Raw genomic sequence first — 22,054 nt, 5'->3', positions numbered from 1 at the left:
ATTTCAAAGACGCTCCACTGAGCTCCAAAGAGCTCTGGGCTGTGCTTATTAGAATGAATTAACGGAGAGAAATAGCCGGCCCTCACCTCCTTCACCTGTTCATTGAAAGCAGTCGTTCATGCTTTCATTTCTTGATGACGCAGCTGAAGATTCACCTTCTTCCGTCTCCTTTCTGCCCTCCGGCATTGTCTTTTCAGACTGTGAATGTCTTTGTGGATCCAGGGCAGCGAGCGAGCACCACGTTTAGTCCTGATCTTAAAGGTGCAGTTGAATCTAAAGTGGATGTACAAAGGAGGTTCAGATCATTCAGAGTGTTTGTGTGTGTGAGGGAGGAGGAACACCAGTGGTGGTAGAAACACTGATGAACATGTTTCTCCTGCTTCCTCATGAAAAGAGCGTCAGCGTACTGACACAGCTGCTTTTGCCTGATCACTTGGAAAAATGATCTCAAACAGAATCCATCAATGATCAGAGAGAAACACATCAGCTCAAAGCCTGGAGTTCATACTGAAGCCCACAGTTATATGTAGGCCAACAACACGCTGTTTGAAACCAATGAATTTACTGTACTGAGGAACTCAAATGAGTCAGTAAGATCATCAACATGGATCTGAAAATCAGCAGCTCAGATCATGTGATCACACATAAGAACCATGGAGCAGGAAACATCTGAGAGTTCAGCTCCAACTCTGATGGAGTCTTAGGAGGGCGGAGATACCTGCACAGATAGGAGCTGTTTCACACTTTAACAAGCAGCACCTCCAAACTACACCCTTCATCCACCTTAATAGGGGAGCATTTGAAGTGTCTAAAATGTCCCAGAGCGTCGGGCCGGGAAAAGACAGAGAACAGGCCTCCTTTATTGTGAAATTCCTCACCATGGTAACTGAACACATCAGCTGGTCTGCAGCAGGTTCAGAGTTTGAGGCTCAAAGTGTCCCATTTTCACTGATTGTTTCCCGACGACATGCTTCACGTGTGATATGGATCCTCTGCTGAAGGAATCTGCTTTCTATCCACAACCTGTTGATCCGTGTCTGACTAACAGCAGCGCAGGAAGCCCTGCAGTTACAGAGAAACTGTCTGAGTCGCATTGTTGCTGCAGTTTACCTGCAACTGCTGTGAAGAAAAAGTCTCCATGTGTTTGTGTTTGGTCCTAATCTGCTGCCTGTCTGTTTGACATGCTGGATTTCCAGCTGATAGATGACAGATTAGAAACTGATCAGTCTATTGATCACACAATATTCCATCAATAGAATTGATTTGACTTTGATTTGTGTAACAAAGTGATTTCCACGTCTCCTTCATGATGTGACAGTGTCAGAGCTGAATGCACTTGTAGAGCATCATGTTTTTATGGCTCACATTTAAAGTGTTGCAGCTCTAATGTACAGCTGTCATATTAGAAATAGAAGCAGCTCTGATTTTAGTGCTCAAAGAAATCTATGAAGTGATGAATTCACACATGAACAGTTTTCTGCAGCGTTCCTCTCGGCCTTATTTGCAGCTCCACTCTTGTTTTTGCTCTAATAATTATTTCTCTCCATGAGCTGTTTCTCTGCCTGAAGGAGGCGCCACTCCATCGCTTCATTTAGTGCAGAACAAGAGTCACATGATGCTGCTCTGAACACCAATCACACTTTGTACAGCTCATGTTGTGTTTGTTGTCCTCTCAGTGTGTCAGGTGGAGGTGGAGGAGGGGGCGGAGTCTGTCCAGCTGCCCTTCAGAACATCACAGAACCTGCCTGAAGATGCTGAAGTTGTGTGGATATGTAAAGAACCTGAATACAACAAGGTCCACGTGTATAAGAACGGCTCTGACCAGCCTCACAAACAGCACCAGGTTTACAGAGACCGAACGAAGATGAATGAAGACCTGCTGAAAACTGGAGACCTCAGTCTGACCCTGAAACAGCCCACAGAGAGAGACAGTGGGAGATATGTATGTTACTTCTGGAGTCGTGGAGAAATCATCAGATGGAAAACAGTGCACCTCAAAGTTAAAGGTTTGTTTGTGTGTGTGTGTGTGTGCGTGCGTGCGCGTGCGTGCGCGTGTGTGCGTGCGCGTGTGTGTGCGTGCGCGTGTGTGTTTGTGTGTGTGTGTGTTTGTGCGTGTGCGTGCGTGTGTGTGTGTGTGTGTGTGCGTGTGTGTGTGTGCTTGTGTGTGTGTGTGTGTTTGTGCGTGTGCGTGTGTGTGTGTGTGTGTTTGTGCGTGTGCGTGCGTGCGTGCGTGTGCGTGTGCGTGCGTGTGTGTGTGTGTGTGTGTCTCTGACTGTCTTGTGTCTCCTCTGCAGGGAGAGTTCAGGTCCAGGATCAAACAGGGGACATCAGGAACAGAAGCAGCTCCATTGATCCGACTCCTCTGATGGCTGATCAATCAGTTTGATCTGTGTGTTCTTTGATTATTGATCAGTGATGTCAGAGTGGAGTCAGTGTGATGTTGTTGTTGTGTGTTTGAGACTTTTAGTGTCCATGAAGGTCTCTGCTGCCGTAGATCCTCTGAACTGTGACAGAGGTCTCACTCTGGAGGAAACTCTCAGCACTTTCCAGCAGCTCCTCCATCATGGAGGACGTTCCCTCACTGTAACAGGTGGAGGAGAGAGGAGAGGAAGCACAGGTGGATCCTCTGAGGAAGAGGAGCGTCCTACAAACCACATGATCACATGACCAGAGGACAAGCATGTGCAGAAACACATTAAAGTCAGCCTGTAAACACGTTTGTGTAAATTCTAGTCGTGTTTTTCTGTCACATTCAAATAAAAGCAGAGAAAGCAGAACAAATGCTGAAGCTGTCTGTGTGGAATAAAGGAGTTACAGTACACACACACACACACACACACACACACACACACACACACACACACACACACACACACACACACACACACACCTGTCCAGCAGCTGTCTGAGCTGCAGTCTGTATTGTGTGTGTAATATCTTCATGTTTCTAACATTACAGTTGTATCTTCAGGTGTAAAATCAGCTGCTCTGCTGTCTTCTCTCCTGATCCTGTGTGATTGATTCGATCCTGCAAACGCCACAAATTTCATTCCAGCTTTGATTTGAAAGCCAGCGAGTAAAAGGATCAGCGATAGTTTTCAGAGCGATGCCAAAGCTTGGGTTCCTCTCCTACAGCAGCTTTTCTTTTCTTTCTTTCTCTCCCTGTGTCACGGTGCGGCATGGCACACCGTGGGGATGTGGGGAAGGAGGAGGACCCAGGCGCGGAGCTCAAAGTTCAAGCAGTGTGTTTATTTACAGAGTGAAAACAACGTAACAATAAATCCCCGTGTTCTCCCAGACTCCCGTGTCGTGTCTCCCGTGAATAGTCCGTGTGCTCTCTGCTCCCGTGTCAGCACCCCCCGGTGCTCGCTGCTCTCCGTGCCTTCCACGCTCTCCCTGCGGGAAACAATAACGGCAGCTGTCAGGACACTCAGAATGGCAGGCATACACTTTCTGACTAAACTTAGACAGGGTGACTAACGTGGAGTCTCATGCAATGATCCCGCGTCGGTGGGAGCTCCAAGACTCTCTTAAGTAGCTCCCCCGACGAGGCCTGATCAGCAGCAGGTGTGTGGCTTCGGGTGTGGCCAGTCCCCTTGCAGGGCCACACCCTCCAGGCCTGACGCCGCCTATAAACAAGTGCTCAGCCACCCACACACACATACACACTAGCACAGGGAAGGAGGAGCAACACCAAAATACACAACAATAATAATAACAATAATAATAATAAAAAAATACATGACTGCTCAGGGATCCTGGGTCGCCCAGTCCCAGGACCCTGACAGTACCCCCCCTCTAAGGGTCGGCTCCCGACGACCCCAAAACCAAAACAAAAAAAACAGCACAACCAACCCAGGGCGGGCGGCTGGGGGAACCAGGACGGAGGGCCAGAACCAAAACAAGCAAAAACAACAAAACAACAAACCGACCCAGTCCACAGTCTCAGAGTCAGACCGCGCATCCCGCAGCGGTGCAAAAAGAAAACGAAAAGACGCCACAAACAGTCACAGGTGGCCCATCAACACAACAAGAGAGTTCAGGGGGCCTACCTCGAGCCCAACGGCGGTGACGTAGCAGCTCCGGCGGACGGCCCCGGGTCTGGCAGCAGCAGCAAAACAGTTCAGGGGGCCTGCCACGGGTCCGGTGGCGGCGGCGCTGCTCCTCCGGCGGCCAGCCACGGGTCCGGTGGCGGCAGAACGGTTCTGGTGGCCTGCCACGGGTCCGGTGGCGGCGGCGCTGCTCCTCCGGCGGCCTGCCACGGGTCCGGTGGCGGCAGAACGGTTCTGGTGGCCTGCCACGGGTCCGATGGCAACGTCGCTGCTCCGGTGAGCAACAGCGAGGCGTGGCAACAGGTCCATGACGCGCCGATCGCTGACGTGGACGCACCGGACGTGGACGGCGAGGAGGCCGCGCTAGACGTGGAGGTCCCTCCGGTCCGCTGATCTCCGGCTCCGGCTGAGCGGGTCCCTCCTCGGCTGCTGGCAGCGAGAGCTCCTCCTCGGCGGCTGGCGGCTCGCTGAGCTCCGGCTCCCGCTCGAGCGCGAGCTCCTCCTCGGCCGCTGGCAGCGAGAGCTCCTCCTCGGCCGCTGGCAGCGAGAGCTCCTCCTCGGCCGCTGGCAGCGAGAGCTCCTCCTCGGCCGCTGGCGGCTCGCTGAGCTCCGGCTCCCGCTCGAGCGAGAGCTCCTCCTCGGCTGCTGGCAGCGAGAGCTCCTCCTCGGCTGCTGGCAGCGAGAGCTCCTCCTCGGCTGCTGGCAGCGAGAGCTCCTCCTCGGCTGCTGGCAGCGAGAGCTCCTCCTCGGCTGCTGGCAGCGAGAGCTCCTCCTCGGCTGCTGGCAGCGAGAGCTCCTCCTCGGCTGCTGGCAGCGAGAGCTCCTCCTCGGCTGCTGGCAGCGAGAGCTCCTCCTCCGGCTCGCCGAGCTCCTCAGCTGGCGGTGCGGGCTCCTCCGGCTCGCCGAGCTCCTGCTCGGGCATGCTGAGCTCCTCCGGCTCGCTGAGCGCCTCAGCTGACGGTGCGGGCTCCTCCTGCTCGCTGAGCTCCTCAGCTGGCGGTGCGGGCTCCTCCGGCTCACTGAGCTCCTGCTCGGGCATGCTGAGCTCCTCCGGCTCACTGAGCTCCTGCTCGGGCATGCTGAGCTCCTCCTGCTCGCTGAGCTCCTCAGCTGGCGGTGCGGGCTCCTCCGGCTCGCTGAGCTCCTGCTCGGGCATGCTGAGCTCCTCCGGCTCGCTGAGCGCCTCAGCTGACGGTGCGGGCTCCTCCTGCTCGCTGAGCTCCTCAGCTGGCGGTGCGGGCTCCTCCGGCTCGCTGAGCTCCTCAGCTGGCGGTGCGGGCTCCTCCGGCTCGCTGAACTCCTGCTCGGGCATGCTGAGCTCCACAGCTGGCGGTGCGGGCTCCTCCGGCTCGCCGAGCTCCTGCTCGGGCATGCTGAGCTCCTCAGCTGGCGATGCGCGTGAGGTTTCCCGAGCTCGCACCACCCCCCGGGCTTTACGCAGGGTGCCAAGGCAGGCGGAAACTCCCTTGAGCTGGCCGAGGTAGGGGTTTCCCTCCAGGATTGCCTCGATGGCATTTAACCCCACCACTCTTGCCCTTGCGTTGGTGGTGTGAGTTACCCAGTCCATCAGGCGTTGGATGCGTGTGAGGTCGCCCCCTCCGGACAGGGCTGCTGGAGTGGGTAGTGGAATGGAGGCTGCCGCTGGTGGAGAAGATGGCTGAGGGATGACCGCATGCGGATGAGATGACGACAGCGCCACAACCGCAGATGGTGAAGCAGCGAGTGGTGTGAAGACCTCTGACCGAGGTGATGTTACCTGCGCTGTCAGCTCGTCCACTGCAGACACAAACACAGATGGTGAGGGAAATGGAAAATTGTCCGTACTACTCACCACAGCCGGCTCTTGAGATGACCGTGGATGTGGCTGCGGTGAGGAACGCTGGCGGCGCGAACGTCGCTTCCGTGTAGACGTCGGGGCCGGCGTCTCAGGCAGTGAATCCACCAGCTGTCCGAGCTGGTGGGCAGCCTGAGGAGGAGAGTGGAGGTGGAGGGTGGAAAGTAGAAAGTCCAGGACCACCGCATTGAGGGAGTCCACCAGCCAGGGGAATTTAAAAAGCATCTCCTGCAGCCGCCTCTCCACGGCGCGACGCAAACCTTCCGCTGGCTTCTCCCACCATAAGTCACACATGCGGTACACTTTGTCCATAATTTCCCTCCTGAGCCTCTCCTCGGAGACCGCTGGGTCCATAAGCGGCGGGATCATTCTGTCACGGTGCGGCATGGCACACCGTGGGGATGTGGGGAAGGAGGAGGACCCAGGCGCGGAGCTCAAAGTTCAAGCAGTGTGTTTATTTACAGAGTGAAAACAACGTAACAATAAATCCCCGTGTTCTCCCAGACTCCCGTGTCGTGTCTCCCGTGAATAGTCCGTGTGCTCTCTGCTCCCGTGTCAGCACCCCCCGGTGCTCGCTGCTCTCCGTGCCTTCCACGCTCTCCCTGCGGGAAACAATAACGGCAGCTGTCAGGACACTCAGAATGGCAGGCATACACTTTCTGACTAAACTTAGACAGGGTGACTAACGTGGAGTCTCATGCAATGATCCCGCGTCGGTGGGAGCTCCAAGACTCTCTTAAGTAGCTCCCCCGACGAGGCCTGATCAGCAGCAGGTGTGTGGCTTCGGGTGTGGCCAGTCCCCTTGCAGGGCCACACCCTCCAGGCCTGACGCCGCCTATAAACAAGTGCTCAGCCACCCACACTGTTAGGTATTTTAGTACCACGGTTAGCATTTACAGAAGATTGTTTTATACAGAAAAGAGTTGCTCAATAAGGCCCATCTACTAGTTGTTTTTCTCTTTCTCTGTGACCCAAGAATTAATGTGAGACTCACAAGCTGGTACCTCAAGGTCGAAAACACCACAGAGATGAGACCACTTCCTTACTCCCATCCTCCCTTTTTCTTTATCTCCTGGAAAAGGCTCGTTAAAGGCTAGGTGGTTTGTTTCAGAATTCACTGATGAAAGAACTCTGTATCCTATGTCTAGGAGTGTATTTTGCTGGGATGATCATAAATTGTAGCTGAACTGATAAACTACACAAGGGATACTTTGCTCAGAAGGCAGGAAGACGTTTCCTTATTTGGTCTGTACCGGTTTGAACTGGGAAAGCTGACACACGAACCTTTTTTCATCTATATAAACTGCTGTGTATCAAATAAACCTTTGAGTCGATTGGGAAGGCAACCTAAAGCAGTCTCTGTTTTCTTGTTCTCCCAAGCTGCTCCCGAGCTCGTACTAACACGCTGAATGGCATACCTGAGTGTTACTTTAAATAATTAGGAATCTTAGAAGGAAAGGACAGAACTCTGCTTATCGCTCACGCCACGGAGGAAACCCGGGAAGGCAATTTCCTTCAATCTTGGTGTCAGAAGTGGGATCACTGACAGAAGGTAAATATGCGTCTTTCATATTTATATAAAGACCTATTATACCTCTCTCAGTGATTGATCCATAAAGAAACGGGATATGCTGACGAAGTTTCACTTAGTGATCCAGAGAGATACACTGACGACTTCCTCAGTCCCCGAATAAAGTAAATTAACCCTTGTGTGGTGTTGGTGGACACAGGAAGTTGCCTGTTGTCTTGAATATTTTAATTTTGTTTAAAAAATAATAATAATAATAATAATAATTAATTGTTTAATTAAACGTACGTTAAAAAGTGAGAAGTTGCTCACTCAGAAAAAGTGACACAGAAAGTTGCCTGTTGTCTTAAATACTTCTCGTTAAGTGAGAAGTTGCTCATCAAAGAGTGACACAGGGAGTTGCCTGTTATCTTGAAACGTACGTTAAAAAGTGAGAAGTTGCTCACTCACAGAAAGCTAGTAAATAATTAAATTTAATTTTGTTAAAAAAAAAAAAAACGAAAGAAAACTGAAAACGGGTCTCACAGACCCGATTACCATACAAGGGTTAAAAGCAGTAAATTAAAAGCAGAAAGACACAGGAAGTTGCCTGTTGTTTTACGAGAAGTTGCTCGTTAAGCGAGAAGTTGCTCGCTAAGTGAGAGTTGCTCACACAAACAAAAAATTGCTAGCAATAAATTTAAAGTGACCTCAGCTGTGCCGCAGCGAAAATACTAACCTAAATCCTCCTAGCGTGTAAACCCCTCTGGAAATCACTGAACATGGGTCAGAATAATTCAAAGACCACAGACAGGTCCGATAAAAAAATCTAAAGTACCTGTAAAACCAAAAATTAATAAAATACAAAATAAAGTCTCAAATAACGGCTCAGTACAACTCCCATTTCCGGTTACGTGTAACCTACGTCCGCGAATCGGTGAAGACGTCCATGATCACGTATCCAGAACATGCGGGAGTGCTTATGTGACTGACTTTGTTTACAACTTAAGAAGTTCAATGCATTCTAATTTCTTTTCGGAGCCCTATCCCGAACGACTATCGCCAGAAAACAGGTCAGTAGAAATGTTGAATATCATTTGTGATAAGAAAAGTAGTCTGCTTAAAAAGTCCTGTAGAAAATATATGATAGAATGCCGCGACGTGATGCATCAAATGTTACCGCTATGGACAAAAGGAGGGTAAATAATGACAAAGTCGCCGATTTCTTTAAGAATCTAAAGAAATTCCTGCTAACAATGTCCAGAGACAAAATTGACTTAAATGCAGTAACTATGTGTAAACAGAAGCCTGATGAATCCATCCTAGTATTCATAAAACGCTTTATGCACTGTTGGACAAGCTAGAGGTGCAAATTTAGCTCAGTTTTCCAGCAGCCGCAGACACCCAAAGCAAAAATGAATTTGTGTATTTAATTTAACACAAAGGGTGAAATGTTTGCTGACACTGATAACAGCTTATGTTTTCTCTGCCCTATGTACCGACATGATGGAGAAGGAACATCCTCTGTGTCAGCTGGACCCTCAGCAGAGAATGAACTCAACATCCTTTTGTCCGGTACTCTATGTCACACACTGTGCCAAAAAAAACGTGTACAGACGCCACTAACAGGTAATCCCATGACTGGGAGCCACACTTTTGTTTCTCTCACACTGTTCAACAACATGATAACTGCTCACACAAGTGAAGGTCAAACAGTGATTTTGTTACATAACTCAGACATAGGTTACGAAATATGTCGACACATAGATCTAACCTACCCTATCCACTGTACTATTTCTGCACTTACGTTGCCAGCTGAATACCAGAATATGACATTGTGGTCAAAAAGTGAGAATGATATAGGATTTATTGACTGTACACTTTATCACGTACACCTATTAAAACAAAAAGCGAGTATATGTCAGGCAATGTCCCCTTTCCACGGAAAAAGCCGCAGCTCTAGATGTCATCATAGGAGATTTATTGACTACAGGAGTAATAAAGCCCACACTCCTGTCAATCCTGTGCCAAAGCCTAACAAACCTGGCGTATGGCGTTTCATACAAGACTTAAGGCAAATTAATGCAGTCAACATTCCTCTGCCACCTCTCGTTTCAGATGTTCACAGCATATTGACATGCATTGCATACACACTTTACCGTGGTGGATTTATGCTCCGCTCCTTTTTCTAGACCTGTGCATGAAGACACACAGCCGTTATTTGCATTCACACATAGAAATAAGCAGTACACTTGCACTCGTTTGCCTCAAGGCATGATAGACAGCCCTGCTGCTTTCTCAATGGTGATCCGTGCTACCCTGGACAGCTTTACTCCTCCTGAGGGCTGCACCCTGATCCACATGTGGATGACCTCCTCCTCTGTGCTGAAAGTGAAAAACTATGTCAAACTGCTACACACATGCTTATCCAGCACCTCCAAAAGACTGGCCACAAAGCATCTGCAAAGAAAATGCAGTACTGTCAGACTTCTGTTCAATATTTGGGATTCACACTGTCTCACGGAGAACGTTCCATGACTGCAGACAGGGTCAAAGCTGTGACCTCTGTCCCTCGGCCCACTACACAGAAGGAAATGTTGTCCTTCCTAGGCATGGTGAACTATTGCAGACAGTGCATACCAGACTGTTCTTTTCATGACCACATTCTGCGTGACTGTTGTAAAAAAGACAAGCCTCCTCGAATACTGTGATCCACAGAAATGACTGTCTCTTTCAATGCATTAAAGGGAGCGCTGACCTCCGCCACTCAAAGGTGCTGCCTGAGTTGTTCAGGAATGCCGGCCTGCCTGAGGGCAGTAGCAGCTTGCTCTATCATGATAAGGGACTGCGAGAAGCTCACACTCTCACATGACACTATTCTACACACCAATCACCAGGTCACGACCATTCTAGCAAACATAACTACACAACATATGCAAATCTCACCATAAAAGCGAGCAGCACACCTGGTTCGCCAGCACATTTATTGATCCTATGCTGTGTTCTTCTGACCGACAGGATGGCTCAGACAGGCTTGACGATCATGACTGCATGACACGTATACAGGAATCCACAGCACCATGTCCAGATTTAGAGCAAACACCTATCCCAGACTCAGCCACGGTTTATGTGGACGGGTCCTGTTCAAGGCCGAGTGACAACTCATTTCTTTGTGGCTATTCAGTGGTAACAGTGCCTGACATCATACTAGAGGCTCACTCATTACCATTTCACTCAGCACAAAAAGCAGAGCTCATGGCTTTAATACGCGCCTGTGAGCTACATTTGGATAAGCATGTGACGATTTACGCAGACAGCCGCTATGCATTTGGCGTTGTGCATGACTTTGGCACATTGTGGAGACAGAGAGGATTTAGATCTGCTGATGGAAAATAAATTGCTAAATTGTGATTTTGTTCAAAGACTTTTTCAGGCTATACAGCTGCCATCGGCCATTGCAGTTGTAAAAACGAAAGGACACAGTACAGCTGACACAGACGAAGCAACAGGTAATGCTTTAGCAGACGTGACAGCCAAGGCTGCAGCTGCATCACAGCTCCCACCTCCGCAGGAAGTATTATCTGTGCCCCTACAGCTGCCACTTGTTACACTCCCAGACTATTTAGACACAAATGTTGATTTAAAATTTATACCAGAGCAAGCCTCTGCATAGAATAATGACTGTACCTTAGATGACAGAGATGGCTTATACAAAATCTTAAGGGTTTGATTGCCCTCCCATATTCCCTGATGCCAGTCCTTGCCCGACATTTTCACTGTGTGAGTCATGTCGGACAAAGAGGGGTAATAGGGGCAATAAAATCAAGATTTGTAATTGAGAAAACATCACATGCAGTAAAAAGCATATTAGCAACCTGTCTAACATGTGCGCGAACTAATGTAGGAAAACCAAAAGTAAAACATCAGCATTTACCACAACCAGATTTTCCATTTCATACATTACAAATTGATTTCACACATATGCCAGCACAAGGAAGCATCAAGTACTTACTGGTAATAGTGGATCAATTTAGTAAATGAGTAGAAGCTTATCCAACCTCAAAAGAAACTGCAGAAGTAGTCTGTCAAAAGTTGAGCAATGAAATAATACCCAGATTCGGAATACCTCACCAGATTAACAGTGATAGAGGATCTTCATTCACATTAGAAGTAATTCAAAAGTGTGCTAAAACTTTAATGACCTGTGTCAAATTACTTACTCAAGTCCTGTGTGAGATTAGAATGACTCAATCTGCAGTAACCAAATTATCTCCATTTGAAATAAGACTATTTCCAAGACCATGGTCAGCTTCCAGAGGGGCACCGCTAGTAGAAGGTGATGTATATTGCATTGTCCACTGATGTTCACAACCTGGTAGAAAAACTGAATAATAACTATCAGAAAGTTTGTCTCTCTCAGCTTTTCCCCTCCACAGTTCCACCAGTGGAGACAAGGAGACGCATGTTGGAGAAGCCACTAAAACCAAGGACACTCTGGGAGGCCGCGTTTTCCAGCCCCCAGGCTTTACTGGCAGTGACGAAGAACCAGCATCCTCACAGACGGACAACCTCAGTGGATTCATGCCAGCAGGGTTAAGACCAGCCCAATCGGACCATCTCAGGCGTCGGATCAAGCAGACGACATCTCCGGCGAGCCAGCGCCCGGAACTAGAGCAAATAAACACACACGGGTAGATGACATCTCAGGCGAGCCAGCGCCCGGATCCAGTGCACACACGCAATCACTGATTAACACACAACGTCTGAAAGAACAACAACAAGGTACTCAAACATCCAGCAGGAACAGAAAGCCAAAAGTACCACATGATGTCTAACCTGATAAAGCCAGACTCATTTCATCCTGATAATGGAGAAAATGAAATGCCCATTGTCATCATACGACGCTTATTCAATGTCTCTCGAACCTGGGACCAGGCCAGAAGACAACTGAAGAACTGTTTTTCTTATATATCGTCTTATATATTTAGGTTATTTATCATATCTATCGCATTAACCTTAGGATTTCTCTTTGCTATTTTGTATTGTAAACTGCAACCATGTTCACATTTCTGCAGGTCATATTTTGCTGACTATACCTCATGCTCCATTTTGCAAGACACCTACTTAATGCACTCATTACGTTCCCTAAAATCAGTAAATAGCAACATAGACGCCACTAATAAACCATCTTATGCGCCCTCTAGAACAGGAGCTAACGCCTGGTATGAAAATGCCAGAACAGCCGCTCGTGATTTAGGAAACAGTAACTGTTATGTCTGTTCAAAGGCTGATCCAGAACAGGTAATAGTAGGATACCCCATATCCGGTTTCCCCCTCACTGAGGGACTAGAGAAAATCAGCGGAGATAATGCTCTCTTTAAAGACACTTTACAGTTGACTCTGAGCCCTCTCGACTGCTTACTTAGACACACACACACACCAACTAACCCTGAGACTCCATTAGGCGAATTATTGAAGTTATCTAATGACACCGCAGGGACCTGCGCCCCAATGAAACGCCCTAAGAATAGGTTAAAGCCCTCACTACCCCTAGGACAGATCCCTCTCCATTTTAATACTAGTATGATATGTCTGCGCAGATTAAAGTTAACTGGCCCAGACACACACATAGATTATACAAAGGATAACTATACATTCTTCTCTGACTCCCCAGGTGCACGCTGTAATGAGACATGGCTAGCTGTCTCTGTGGCTGAAGTTGTATCATATCTGGAGGAACACACACACAGTTCAAGTTCGAGCAGAGAATCGATCATTGTTCCCCCAGAGGGTGTCTTAAATGATACTGACTGGGGGGAGTTAGTTAAATCACACGTGGTCACGCGCCTAACTAGACCAATCCCACATGCTTATTGGTTGTGCAATAATACTCTTAGATTAGCTTTACCTGTTAATTGGACCGGTACCTGTGGTTTAGTAACCGTTGATGTATGCTGTACTTTCATTCCCAATAATACCGCTCCTAACGGTTCATTCACACAAGCTATGAATAGACTGGAAGCATTGCAGATAGAACTAATTGCCAATACAGGTCACGGTCAGTGGCTACATAAGTGGCTACAGGACACGTTTGGAAGATGGAAGGAACTAATTGTAGCCTTTGTAACCGTTGCAGCATGTTTTTGATGATTATTGTCTGTTGTGTGGTACCCTGTGTACGTTCAATGATAACCCGTATAGCTACTAGTACAGCTACTTCAATGTATTTGCAATTGGCACAAATTGACCCAGATTATGTGTCAGATGTCATCAATGATGTTCCTGATGTGTATATTGAACATTAGGTTGTGAACTATTACATTTTATGATTTGCTTTTTATATTATGTTATTACATTTGTGATTTTTCCTTTCTATTTGAGTTATTATTTTTAAAAAATAATAAAAGAGGGGAACTGTTAGGTATTTTAGTACCACGGTTAGCATTTACAGAAGATTGTTTTATACAGAAAAGAGTTGCTCAATAAGGCCCATCTACTAGTTGTTTTTCTCTTTCTCTGTGACCCAAGAATTAATGTGAGACTCACAAGCTGGTACCTCAAGGTCGAAAACACCACAGAGATGAGACCACTTCCTTACTCCCATCCTCCCTTTTTCTTTATCTCCTGGAAAAGGCTCGTTAAAGGCTAGGTGGTTTGTTTCAGAATTCACTGATGAAAGAACTCTGTATCCTATGTCTAGGAGTGTATTTTGCTGGGATGATCATAAATTGTAGCTGAACTGATAAACTACACAAGGGATACTTTGCTCAGAAGGCAGGAAGACGTTTCCTTATTTGGTCTGTACCGGTTTGAACTGGGAAAGCTGACACACGAACCTTTTTTCATCTATATAAACTGCTGTGTATCAAATAAACCTTTGAGTCGATTGGGAAGGCAACCTAAAGCAGTCTCTGTTTTCTTGTTCTCCCAAGCTGCTCCCGAGCTCGTACTAACACGCTGAATGGCATACCTGAGTGTTACTTTAAATAATTAGGAATCTTAGAAGGAAAGGACAGAACTCTGCTTATCGCTCACGCCACGGAGGAAACCCGGGAAGGCAATTTCCTTCACACACACACATACACACTAGCACAGGGAAGGAGGAGCAACACCAAAATACACAACAATAATAATAATAATAATAATAATAAAAAAATACATGACTGCTCAGGGATCCTGGGTCGCCCAGTCCCAGGACCCTGACACCCTGTGAAATACAGCAGCTGGACCTTTGGCTGCAACACACTGTGAGACAAACTGCACACAAACAGTTTGTGTGTTTGCTGATGTTTGTTGAGCTGATAGAAACGCTGCATTTGAAATTAGCTGACACTTCAAAAACGTTCCTCCCTTTATGCTCGCTGCTCTTCAGCAGGGCTAGCTAGATGCTAAAGTAGCGCTAACACAACTTACCTGCAGTCGTTCAGCTGTCGTCCCAAAAACATCTCAAATAAAAAGAAGAAACAAAAGAAGCTTTTCTGTCAGGGAGTCGTGTCCTTCTCACCTTCAGACATGAGATTAGAAAGAGAGAGAGTTCAGATCACAGTGCAGATATGAATGAATGAATCGTGCTCGTCCTCACGGCTCCTGCATGCTTTTAAAAAAGTGTGTGTTCAGCTCTGATCTCCAATCTGTTCTTTTCTCTCTTTGTTTCCTGGGTTCATGATCATCATCACACCGTCTGAGGCTCCTAAATATCCACGTTTGCTTGTTTCACTTTCACACTCTGGGAGTCAAAGATGTTTCAGCTCCAAACTCACTGAGAGCTCCTCGTGCCCACCACGTGACCACAAACATCTTTGTGCTCACGTGCTGCTCGTGTCTGAGACGCTTTAGTTTGAAGGAGACAAACTGCAGACGCAGCATTTCCTGTTCCTGAGTGTAAACCTGAGCATTTGAAATGAGCTCCACAGGGAAGCTGTAGGTGACAGAGATGCTCACAGACTCACTGACGTTACAGTCTGTCAGCATCACGCAGTATCACAGACACACGGGAAGATTTAGTGCAAGTGCTGAGAGACACACAGCAGACATGTTGACTGGAAACATGTCAGACTGAAATAAAGCAGAAGCACATGTTAGCACATGCTAATATGATGTGGATGTGTTTAGTGTGGGAGCAGGACTCACCTGAGACACACCTGTGTGGATGCTGCTGCTTCCTGCTCTGCTCTTTCTGCTGATTCAGCGTCTTCATCACGTCTGAGGCTCTGTCACAGTTTGTTTGTTAACATCATCATGGACACAACACAAGCACATCTATGTGACATTTCCTATGGTTGTGATTGATGTGGATGTAGAACATGTCACTATCTCATTGTTTAATAAAGTAAATGTTCCATTAGAAACACAGACAGTAGAATTATAAACAGAGTTTGAAACACGAGACATTTGATGGAAGTTTGACCTCATTTGACCTTGAAGAGCTCAGAGCTCCAAAATGGCTCTAAAGAGCATTATTATCACTTTGACCTTCAGATCCATCTGTTGACCTTGAAGTGAGGTCAGAGGTCAGATGTGAGCTGATATCTTCATGTGCTCCTTTCTACATGTTGATGATCCACAGCACACTTGTTCCAATCCTGCTTTCTAAGTTTGAGGCTTTTCTCAGTTTCCATCAATAAATCATGAAGTCGACCTTGAAGACTTGGGTGGATGTGAGCCAGATGTGAACAGATGTTTAACATGAGCCCGCTCTACACCCCTACAAAGTTTGATCAGAGTTCATTCACAACTATTCGAGCTGTCGTGTTCACACACAGAACGACACGCACACACACGCTACCACAAACATAACCTGTGTTTTCAAGGTGAGCTAAAGCTCCAGGTGTCACATCAAACACTCACAGGGAAAACACCAATCACAGCACGCACACATATACTGAACATGACAGAGAGAGTTATTAGAGACCAGCTTTTATCACATTTATTCTTCCTCAAAGTTCCAACAGAGCCGAACAACCCAGAGGGAAATGTCCGGGTCCTCCCAGCAGCCAGTGAGCTTCTGTAGAGAGGACACGTGAATAAAGCCGCAGTGATCCACAAACACAAACAGCTCTTTGCTGCCTTTGACTCCTTACTTGATGCAACAGCTGATGCTGTCAAACAAAAACAAACTTCATGTTGACCATCAAACTGATCTTTATTGTCTTTCTTGCAGAAAGTTTCATTATTTCATGGGCAGCTGAAAGAAGTAAGAAGTGCAGAATATGACAGGAAATAAGTGGAAGAACAAAATCTTCATTTCCTCCAAGTCTTCTGGGCCTGGATGTGATGGAAACACTCACTGAGTCCACTGCTGTGCTCATCACTGAAGCTCATAATGCAGCAGGTAGTATTGCACATTTGCAGGACTGAAACATGTTGGAAACCTTGGAGGATTTCCTGCTTCTTCTCCAGGTCATTGAAGCAAACTGCTGGGCCTGAGCGGGCAGTTTCCCATCGAGTGTCCAAAAACTCTTTAACATGGTGGAGATTTCATAGCCACGCTGTAACCACGCTGTAAGAACACGAGGATGATCCACCGTCACCGTTCTCATAGGGGGGTGGTCTGATTGGTGGAGTTTCTCTGTTGTTGTCGAGTCTTTACTTTACAGTAGAAACTCCTGCAGGTGACTGTTGTTGTCATTTGCTGCTGTAGAAATAAAACTGAAGGAGTTTTGCAGGTAGAAGATATTTGATTTACAGCTTCTCACACACGAGACCAGGCCTGCAGCTATCCATTATTTTAGTGTGTAAACAGACTCCGCCTCCACGTTAAACTGTGACATCATCATCACTGCTGCTGTTATCAGTGTTTGTGTTTAACACTGGAGGCTGTGTGGGCTTAATGTGCTCAGACTTTTATTCACACGCTGCTCATGAACACGTTTCTATTGGAGGTCTGTGAAACATGGAAGCAAAGAATTTTATAATGGAATTATTGGAATCACTCGATGAATCGTTGCAGCTCTACACGAGACACTTTCTTTAAAAACCATCAGACTGCTTTCATACATGTTAACGCTTAAATACAGAAAACTTCAGCCTGATTTTCCCGACGTATGAAACTCTGTTCAAATCCAGATGAACTTTTTTACAAAGAGCCTGTTTCTGTTAATATCATATCAAAAGTCTGTGATGGTGTTCGGTCTCGTGTTCCCAGCATTAACCTGTGAAATGTTCATATTTATGTACCAGTCAAAGGTAAAACATGTTTTCTAATAAACTGTGTTTGTAAGATCTGCTGGTTGTAAGAAGAAGTGTGTAAATGTCCCCAGTGGCTGCTGTGGTTTACATGGTGAGATAACATGTGAGAAATAATTCAGATACTGAGGCTACAAACTGTTAGTTTGTGCTGCTGTGGAGACGGATAAAGAACATGTGATGATGATAAAACTAAGAGCTGAACTCCCCCAGCTAACATTATCTGGGCTGAACCATTAAAATAGGTGGGGCACTTCCTTTAGGGAGTATAATAGACATTACAAACCTCCATGTGTCCACACATCAACTGTCACTGCAGCCTCAGAGTCTGCAGAGTTATTTGTCTGCACTGAAAAATGAAACTCCTGGGTGAACAAAGGCCAAAATAACAAACAAAACAAGCTAAGTCAGGAGAGGAGGTGTTGTCTAAAACCCTATGTGAAACAAAAACCAAAGACAAACGCTACACTCCCTCACTGAAATAAACAGGAGAAAACAGTACAAGGAAAAAATAATAAGGCAGCTCACTAGTGATGGGCAGATGAAGCTTCATGAAGCACTGAAGCTTTTCATCCAATTGGTTCATCCCAGTGCAAAGCTTCTTGAAGCTTCATTTGCTCTAGCAGGACACCTACTGGACGTAAAAATAGTAGTTGGCATGAATTTGAAGAGTGTGGCCTTTTGCACACAGCCTGTAAATGTCAACAACAAAAGGAGTGTGTAAAACATGTATATTGTAGTGATGGCAGTATACTGTGTATATTTATACTGGCAGTATGGAAAATGATCATTTGGAAATGCTTAAAATGGAAATGATCATTTACTGTGAGGTGAGGTGTGGTTGGGGTGTGGACAGTGGTTGTGCTTTTGTAACGTTGAGGTATGGACAGCTACACACTGAGGCTTTGAGCCTCAGTCCTGCCTGTTCACATTTTATTCTGTAAAAACTAAATTTTCACTGCTTCTATAACCTTTAGTGGGGAGAACATAGCTGGGATTTAATGATTTAACAAATCTTTTAAATCCTTTGTCCTCCACAATGCTAACTGGCTGTGAGTCCTCAATCACCATGGTAACCAGGTCTTCATCTATTTGAGATTGTTCTCCTGAGGAAAGACAATAAAGACAAAGCACAAGTATAAATATCACACACGTAACTTATAACAGTTGTATAATATTGTTATATCATTTAGTAACATTACTGCATGCTGTATTATCATTGCATTTGATGGCTCACCTGGTCTTGCTCCACAATCGGTGTTCCCCTTATTCTCATGCAAAGCTCTGTAGTGCCTAAGCATGGATGAGGTGTTGTTGTTATATCCCAGCTCCCTGGCACATAGCAAACACTTCACCTTGTACAAAAGTACAGACAGCTTAACATAGGTTTTATTGCACCATCAGTATCATGGAAATACATCTTCTGTAGAAATTTACATACCTTGTTGGGAGGAATAAGATCAAAATGTTCCCACACAGGGGAGGACATCCTCCTCTTCTTAGCTGGCTCCATTCTCTCCTGACTTTCTCTCCTCACTCTCATAAACCTCCAAACGGTCTCCAAACTCTCTCTAACCGCAACTCTCCATCAAACACCCACATTTTGAATGAAGTCTGAGGGGTTTATATCGCTGTCATAGCTCGCGGCAAAGTTCGAACCACTTCACGAACCAGTCACGTGGTACAGCCGGGCAGCGAGGCTTCGGACGTCATCATTTTCAGCTCCTCCCATAAATGAAGCAAGCCTCGATACGCGCTTCGCGGAAACGCCCCCTCCATTACTCGACACAAGCTTCGAAGCCTCGATACAGAACATCACATCACTACAGCTCACCCCTTCTGTTCCAGTGCTATTTACAATGAAAACTAATGTACACACTATATACAAAGCTCGGTGAGTCACGAGAATCTCAAACACGAAGGTTACAGGTTTTGAAAGCCAGGGTCAGGTCTACTGCTGCTGTCAGTGGCTGCCCCGGCACAACTGCTGGTGAGGGATTTTGAAAAGAGCCACATGATCAGGAACCAATGAGCCGCCGCCAGCTCTCCAATCGGGAAGGACCTGTGGAGTCTTAAAGACAGCTTCCTGACAGCTTCATCCATCAGGCTGTCAGGAAGCTTAACTCCCTCCCGATTCTGCCCCCCTCTCCCCTCTTCTCCACCACGGTCTCACTGAACTCTGTCACACACACACACACACACACTCTCTGACGCACTCACTGGCCTGCTCCAGTCACTTTGTGGAGCATTGGACTGCCATTACCTCATAAGACTCTGTTGTTACACTATCTCTTACCGTATACTACTTAATCTCCATTTGTACTATTTGCCTATTTTGCACCACTATGCCTCCTTACTTGAATATTGTATATTGTATATTGTATATTGCATAGCTTTTTTTGTTATACGTAAAATTGTATTGTATTTATTTAAATTTTTACTTTTTAATTATTTTATTTGCATTTTTCTAATCACTAGGGTTTGAGAGTAACGCAATTTCTATTCTCTGTATGTCCTGTACATGTGGCAGAATTGACAAATAAAGTTGACTTGACTTGACACAGCACAACAAAAGTACACAGCTGGCCCAGGGCCATAACAACAGTTCAGTATATAGAGACACGAGACGATGAGGCTCCAGTTCCATTCAGTGCAAAAGAACAACAATAAAAATGGGAAGAATAAGAATAATAAGAATAAATATACACTTGAGACTGAGGTGAGGAGACTCTGGAACAATGATGGCTTGTAGATGTTTTGCTGATGTGAGTGAAGTTGCCCCCCCACCTTCTTCAAATCCAACAAAAGTGGTATCAAACGTTTGTGCTACGTTTGTGCTGGTTTGTGCTGCAAAAATTTTCGTTTGTGCTACTATCATTTTAAAGATATTAATAAAAATTTCTAGAGGTCATCAGAGGTCAACCAGCCCCCCCACATTAATTAAATCCAACAAAATGGGTGTCAATCAACTGTGCTTCGTTTGTGCTGGTTTGTGCTGCTAAAACTGTCGTTTGTGCTGCTTCTGTTTTAAAGATATTAATGAAAATGTAAAGGTCAAAAGGTCAATCAGCCCCCCCACATTACCCAAATCCAACAAAATTGATGTCAAACGTTTGTGCTACGTTTGTGCTGCAAAAATTTTCATTTGTGCTGCTATCATTTTAAAGATATTAATAGAAATTTCTAGAGGTCATCAAAGGTCAACCAGCCCCCCCATATTAATGGAAATGTTTGTTTGTGCTGCTAACATTTTAAAATTTTTAATAAAATAACGTCTTGATGCATGCTTAATCATCCAGGTAAGTAAATCCCAAAAGGTTGATTCTGTTCATCTGGACATTTTCAGCTGGAGAAACGTTTCGTCACTCATCCAAGTGACTTCTTCAGTCTCAGCTGACTGCAGGTTTCCCCAACCTTACAAACACACGTGAGTGAAGTTGGCCCCCCTACCTTCTTCAAATCGAACAAAATTGATGTCAAACATTTGTCCTGCAAATTATTTTGTTTTTGCAGGTTATGTTTCCCTAATTTTATAAACAGTACATGTACAGTGAGAGAGAGATGTTACATCTGTCTTCACTTGCATCCCAGTCATAGAAGCGTTGGAGGTCGTTCATAAGAGATTACAGGATCATCCCAACCTCAGCAACAGGACCACTCTCAGCACTGATCAGTTGTGTTTGCTTTTGGAACTGTGTCTTAATTCCACCTATTTTGCATAAGGGTCAGTACAGGCAGAAATCTAGGTGTGCCATGGGTTCCCACAGGCCCCTGGTCAAAGTCACCAAACCAGTTCGTAAGCAGGTACAGGTGTGGCCAGAAGGGTCCTCAGAGGCACTGCTTTTCCACCACAGGCCGCCACACACGACAACACCACAGACTTTCAGGAATATACAGAAACTGTCACTGCCTACATCCCAAAATGCATCGATGATGTCACAGAGACCAGGACTATCACTGTCCGGGCCAATCAGAAACCATGGCTCACAGGTCAGGTTTAAATGCTCCTAAGGTTGAAAAATGCAGCCTTCAGAGCCGGGAATTAGGTGAGTCTAAGAACAGCAAGGGCAAACCTGTCACGTGACATCAGCTACAGCAAAGCTTCAGCGACAGCAGAGATACTTGGAGGCAGTGGCAAGGAATACAAACCATTACAGACTACAAGCCCACTCTACAGACCGTGGTGACACAATCCCCAGACAGTGTGTGGAGATCCCTTGCCAAAATCAGTACACGCAAAGCTCCAGGTCCTGATAACATCCTTGGACAAGCACTGACGGACTATGCTGTGGAACTCACAAATGTCTTCACAGACATCTTTAACACATCACTAGGGTCAGGCCGTCGTTCCCACATGCCTCAAAGCCTCCACCATCATTACTGTACCCAAGAAGTCATCTATCTCCTGCTTTAAGGACTACCGTCCTGTCAAACTCACCTCCATCATTATTAAGTTAAGTGCTTTGAACGGTTAGT

The 22,054-nt window shown here is 46.3% G+C and overlaps 1 protein-coding gene and 1 long non-coding RNA gene across 2 annotated transcripts; both read right to left on the bottom strand.

Annotated features, from left to right (window-relative positions):
- Nucleotides 1-3,228: 3,228 nt before the first annotated feature.
- Nucleotides 3,229-9,171, bottom strand: LOC145423518 (uncharacterized). Its single transcript, XM_080296124.1, has 4 exons — nt 6,574-9,171; nt 4,053-6,488; nt 3,482-3,668; nt 3,229-3,396 (listed from the first exon to the last, which is right to left on the bottom strand). Exons 2-3 carry the CDS (start codon nt 6,271-6,273, stop codon nt 3,490-3,492), a joined length of 2,400 nt encoding a protein of 799 aa, XP_080152250.1. The 5' UTR covers nt 6,274-6,488; nt 6,574-9,171; the 3' UTR covers nt 3,229-3,396; nt 3,482-3,489.
- Nucleotides 9,172-17,549: 8,378 nt separating this feature from the next.
- Nucleotides 17,550-19,789, bottom strand: LOC145425887 (uncharacterized). The gene is made up of 2 exons (XR_013906663.1): nt 18,816-19,789; nt 17,550-18,684 (listed from the first exon to the last, which is right to left on the bottom strand). It is a non-coding gene; the product is annotated as an uncharacterized LOC145425887 (long non-coding RNA).
- Between the last annotated feature and the right edge of the window lie 2,265 nt (nt 19,790-22,054).

The sequence above is a fragment of the Astatotilapia calliptera genome, chromosome 3 (genome assembly GCF_964374335.1).
Source record: "Astatotilapia calliptera chromosome 3, fAstCal68.1, whole genome shotgun sequence".
Taxonomy (NCBI): Eukaryota; Metazoa; Chordata; class Actinopteri; order Cichliformes; family Cichlidae; genus Astatotilapia; species Astatotilapia calliptera.
This window is presented reverse-complemented; position numbering and strand designations above follow the sequence as displayed.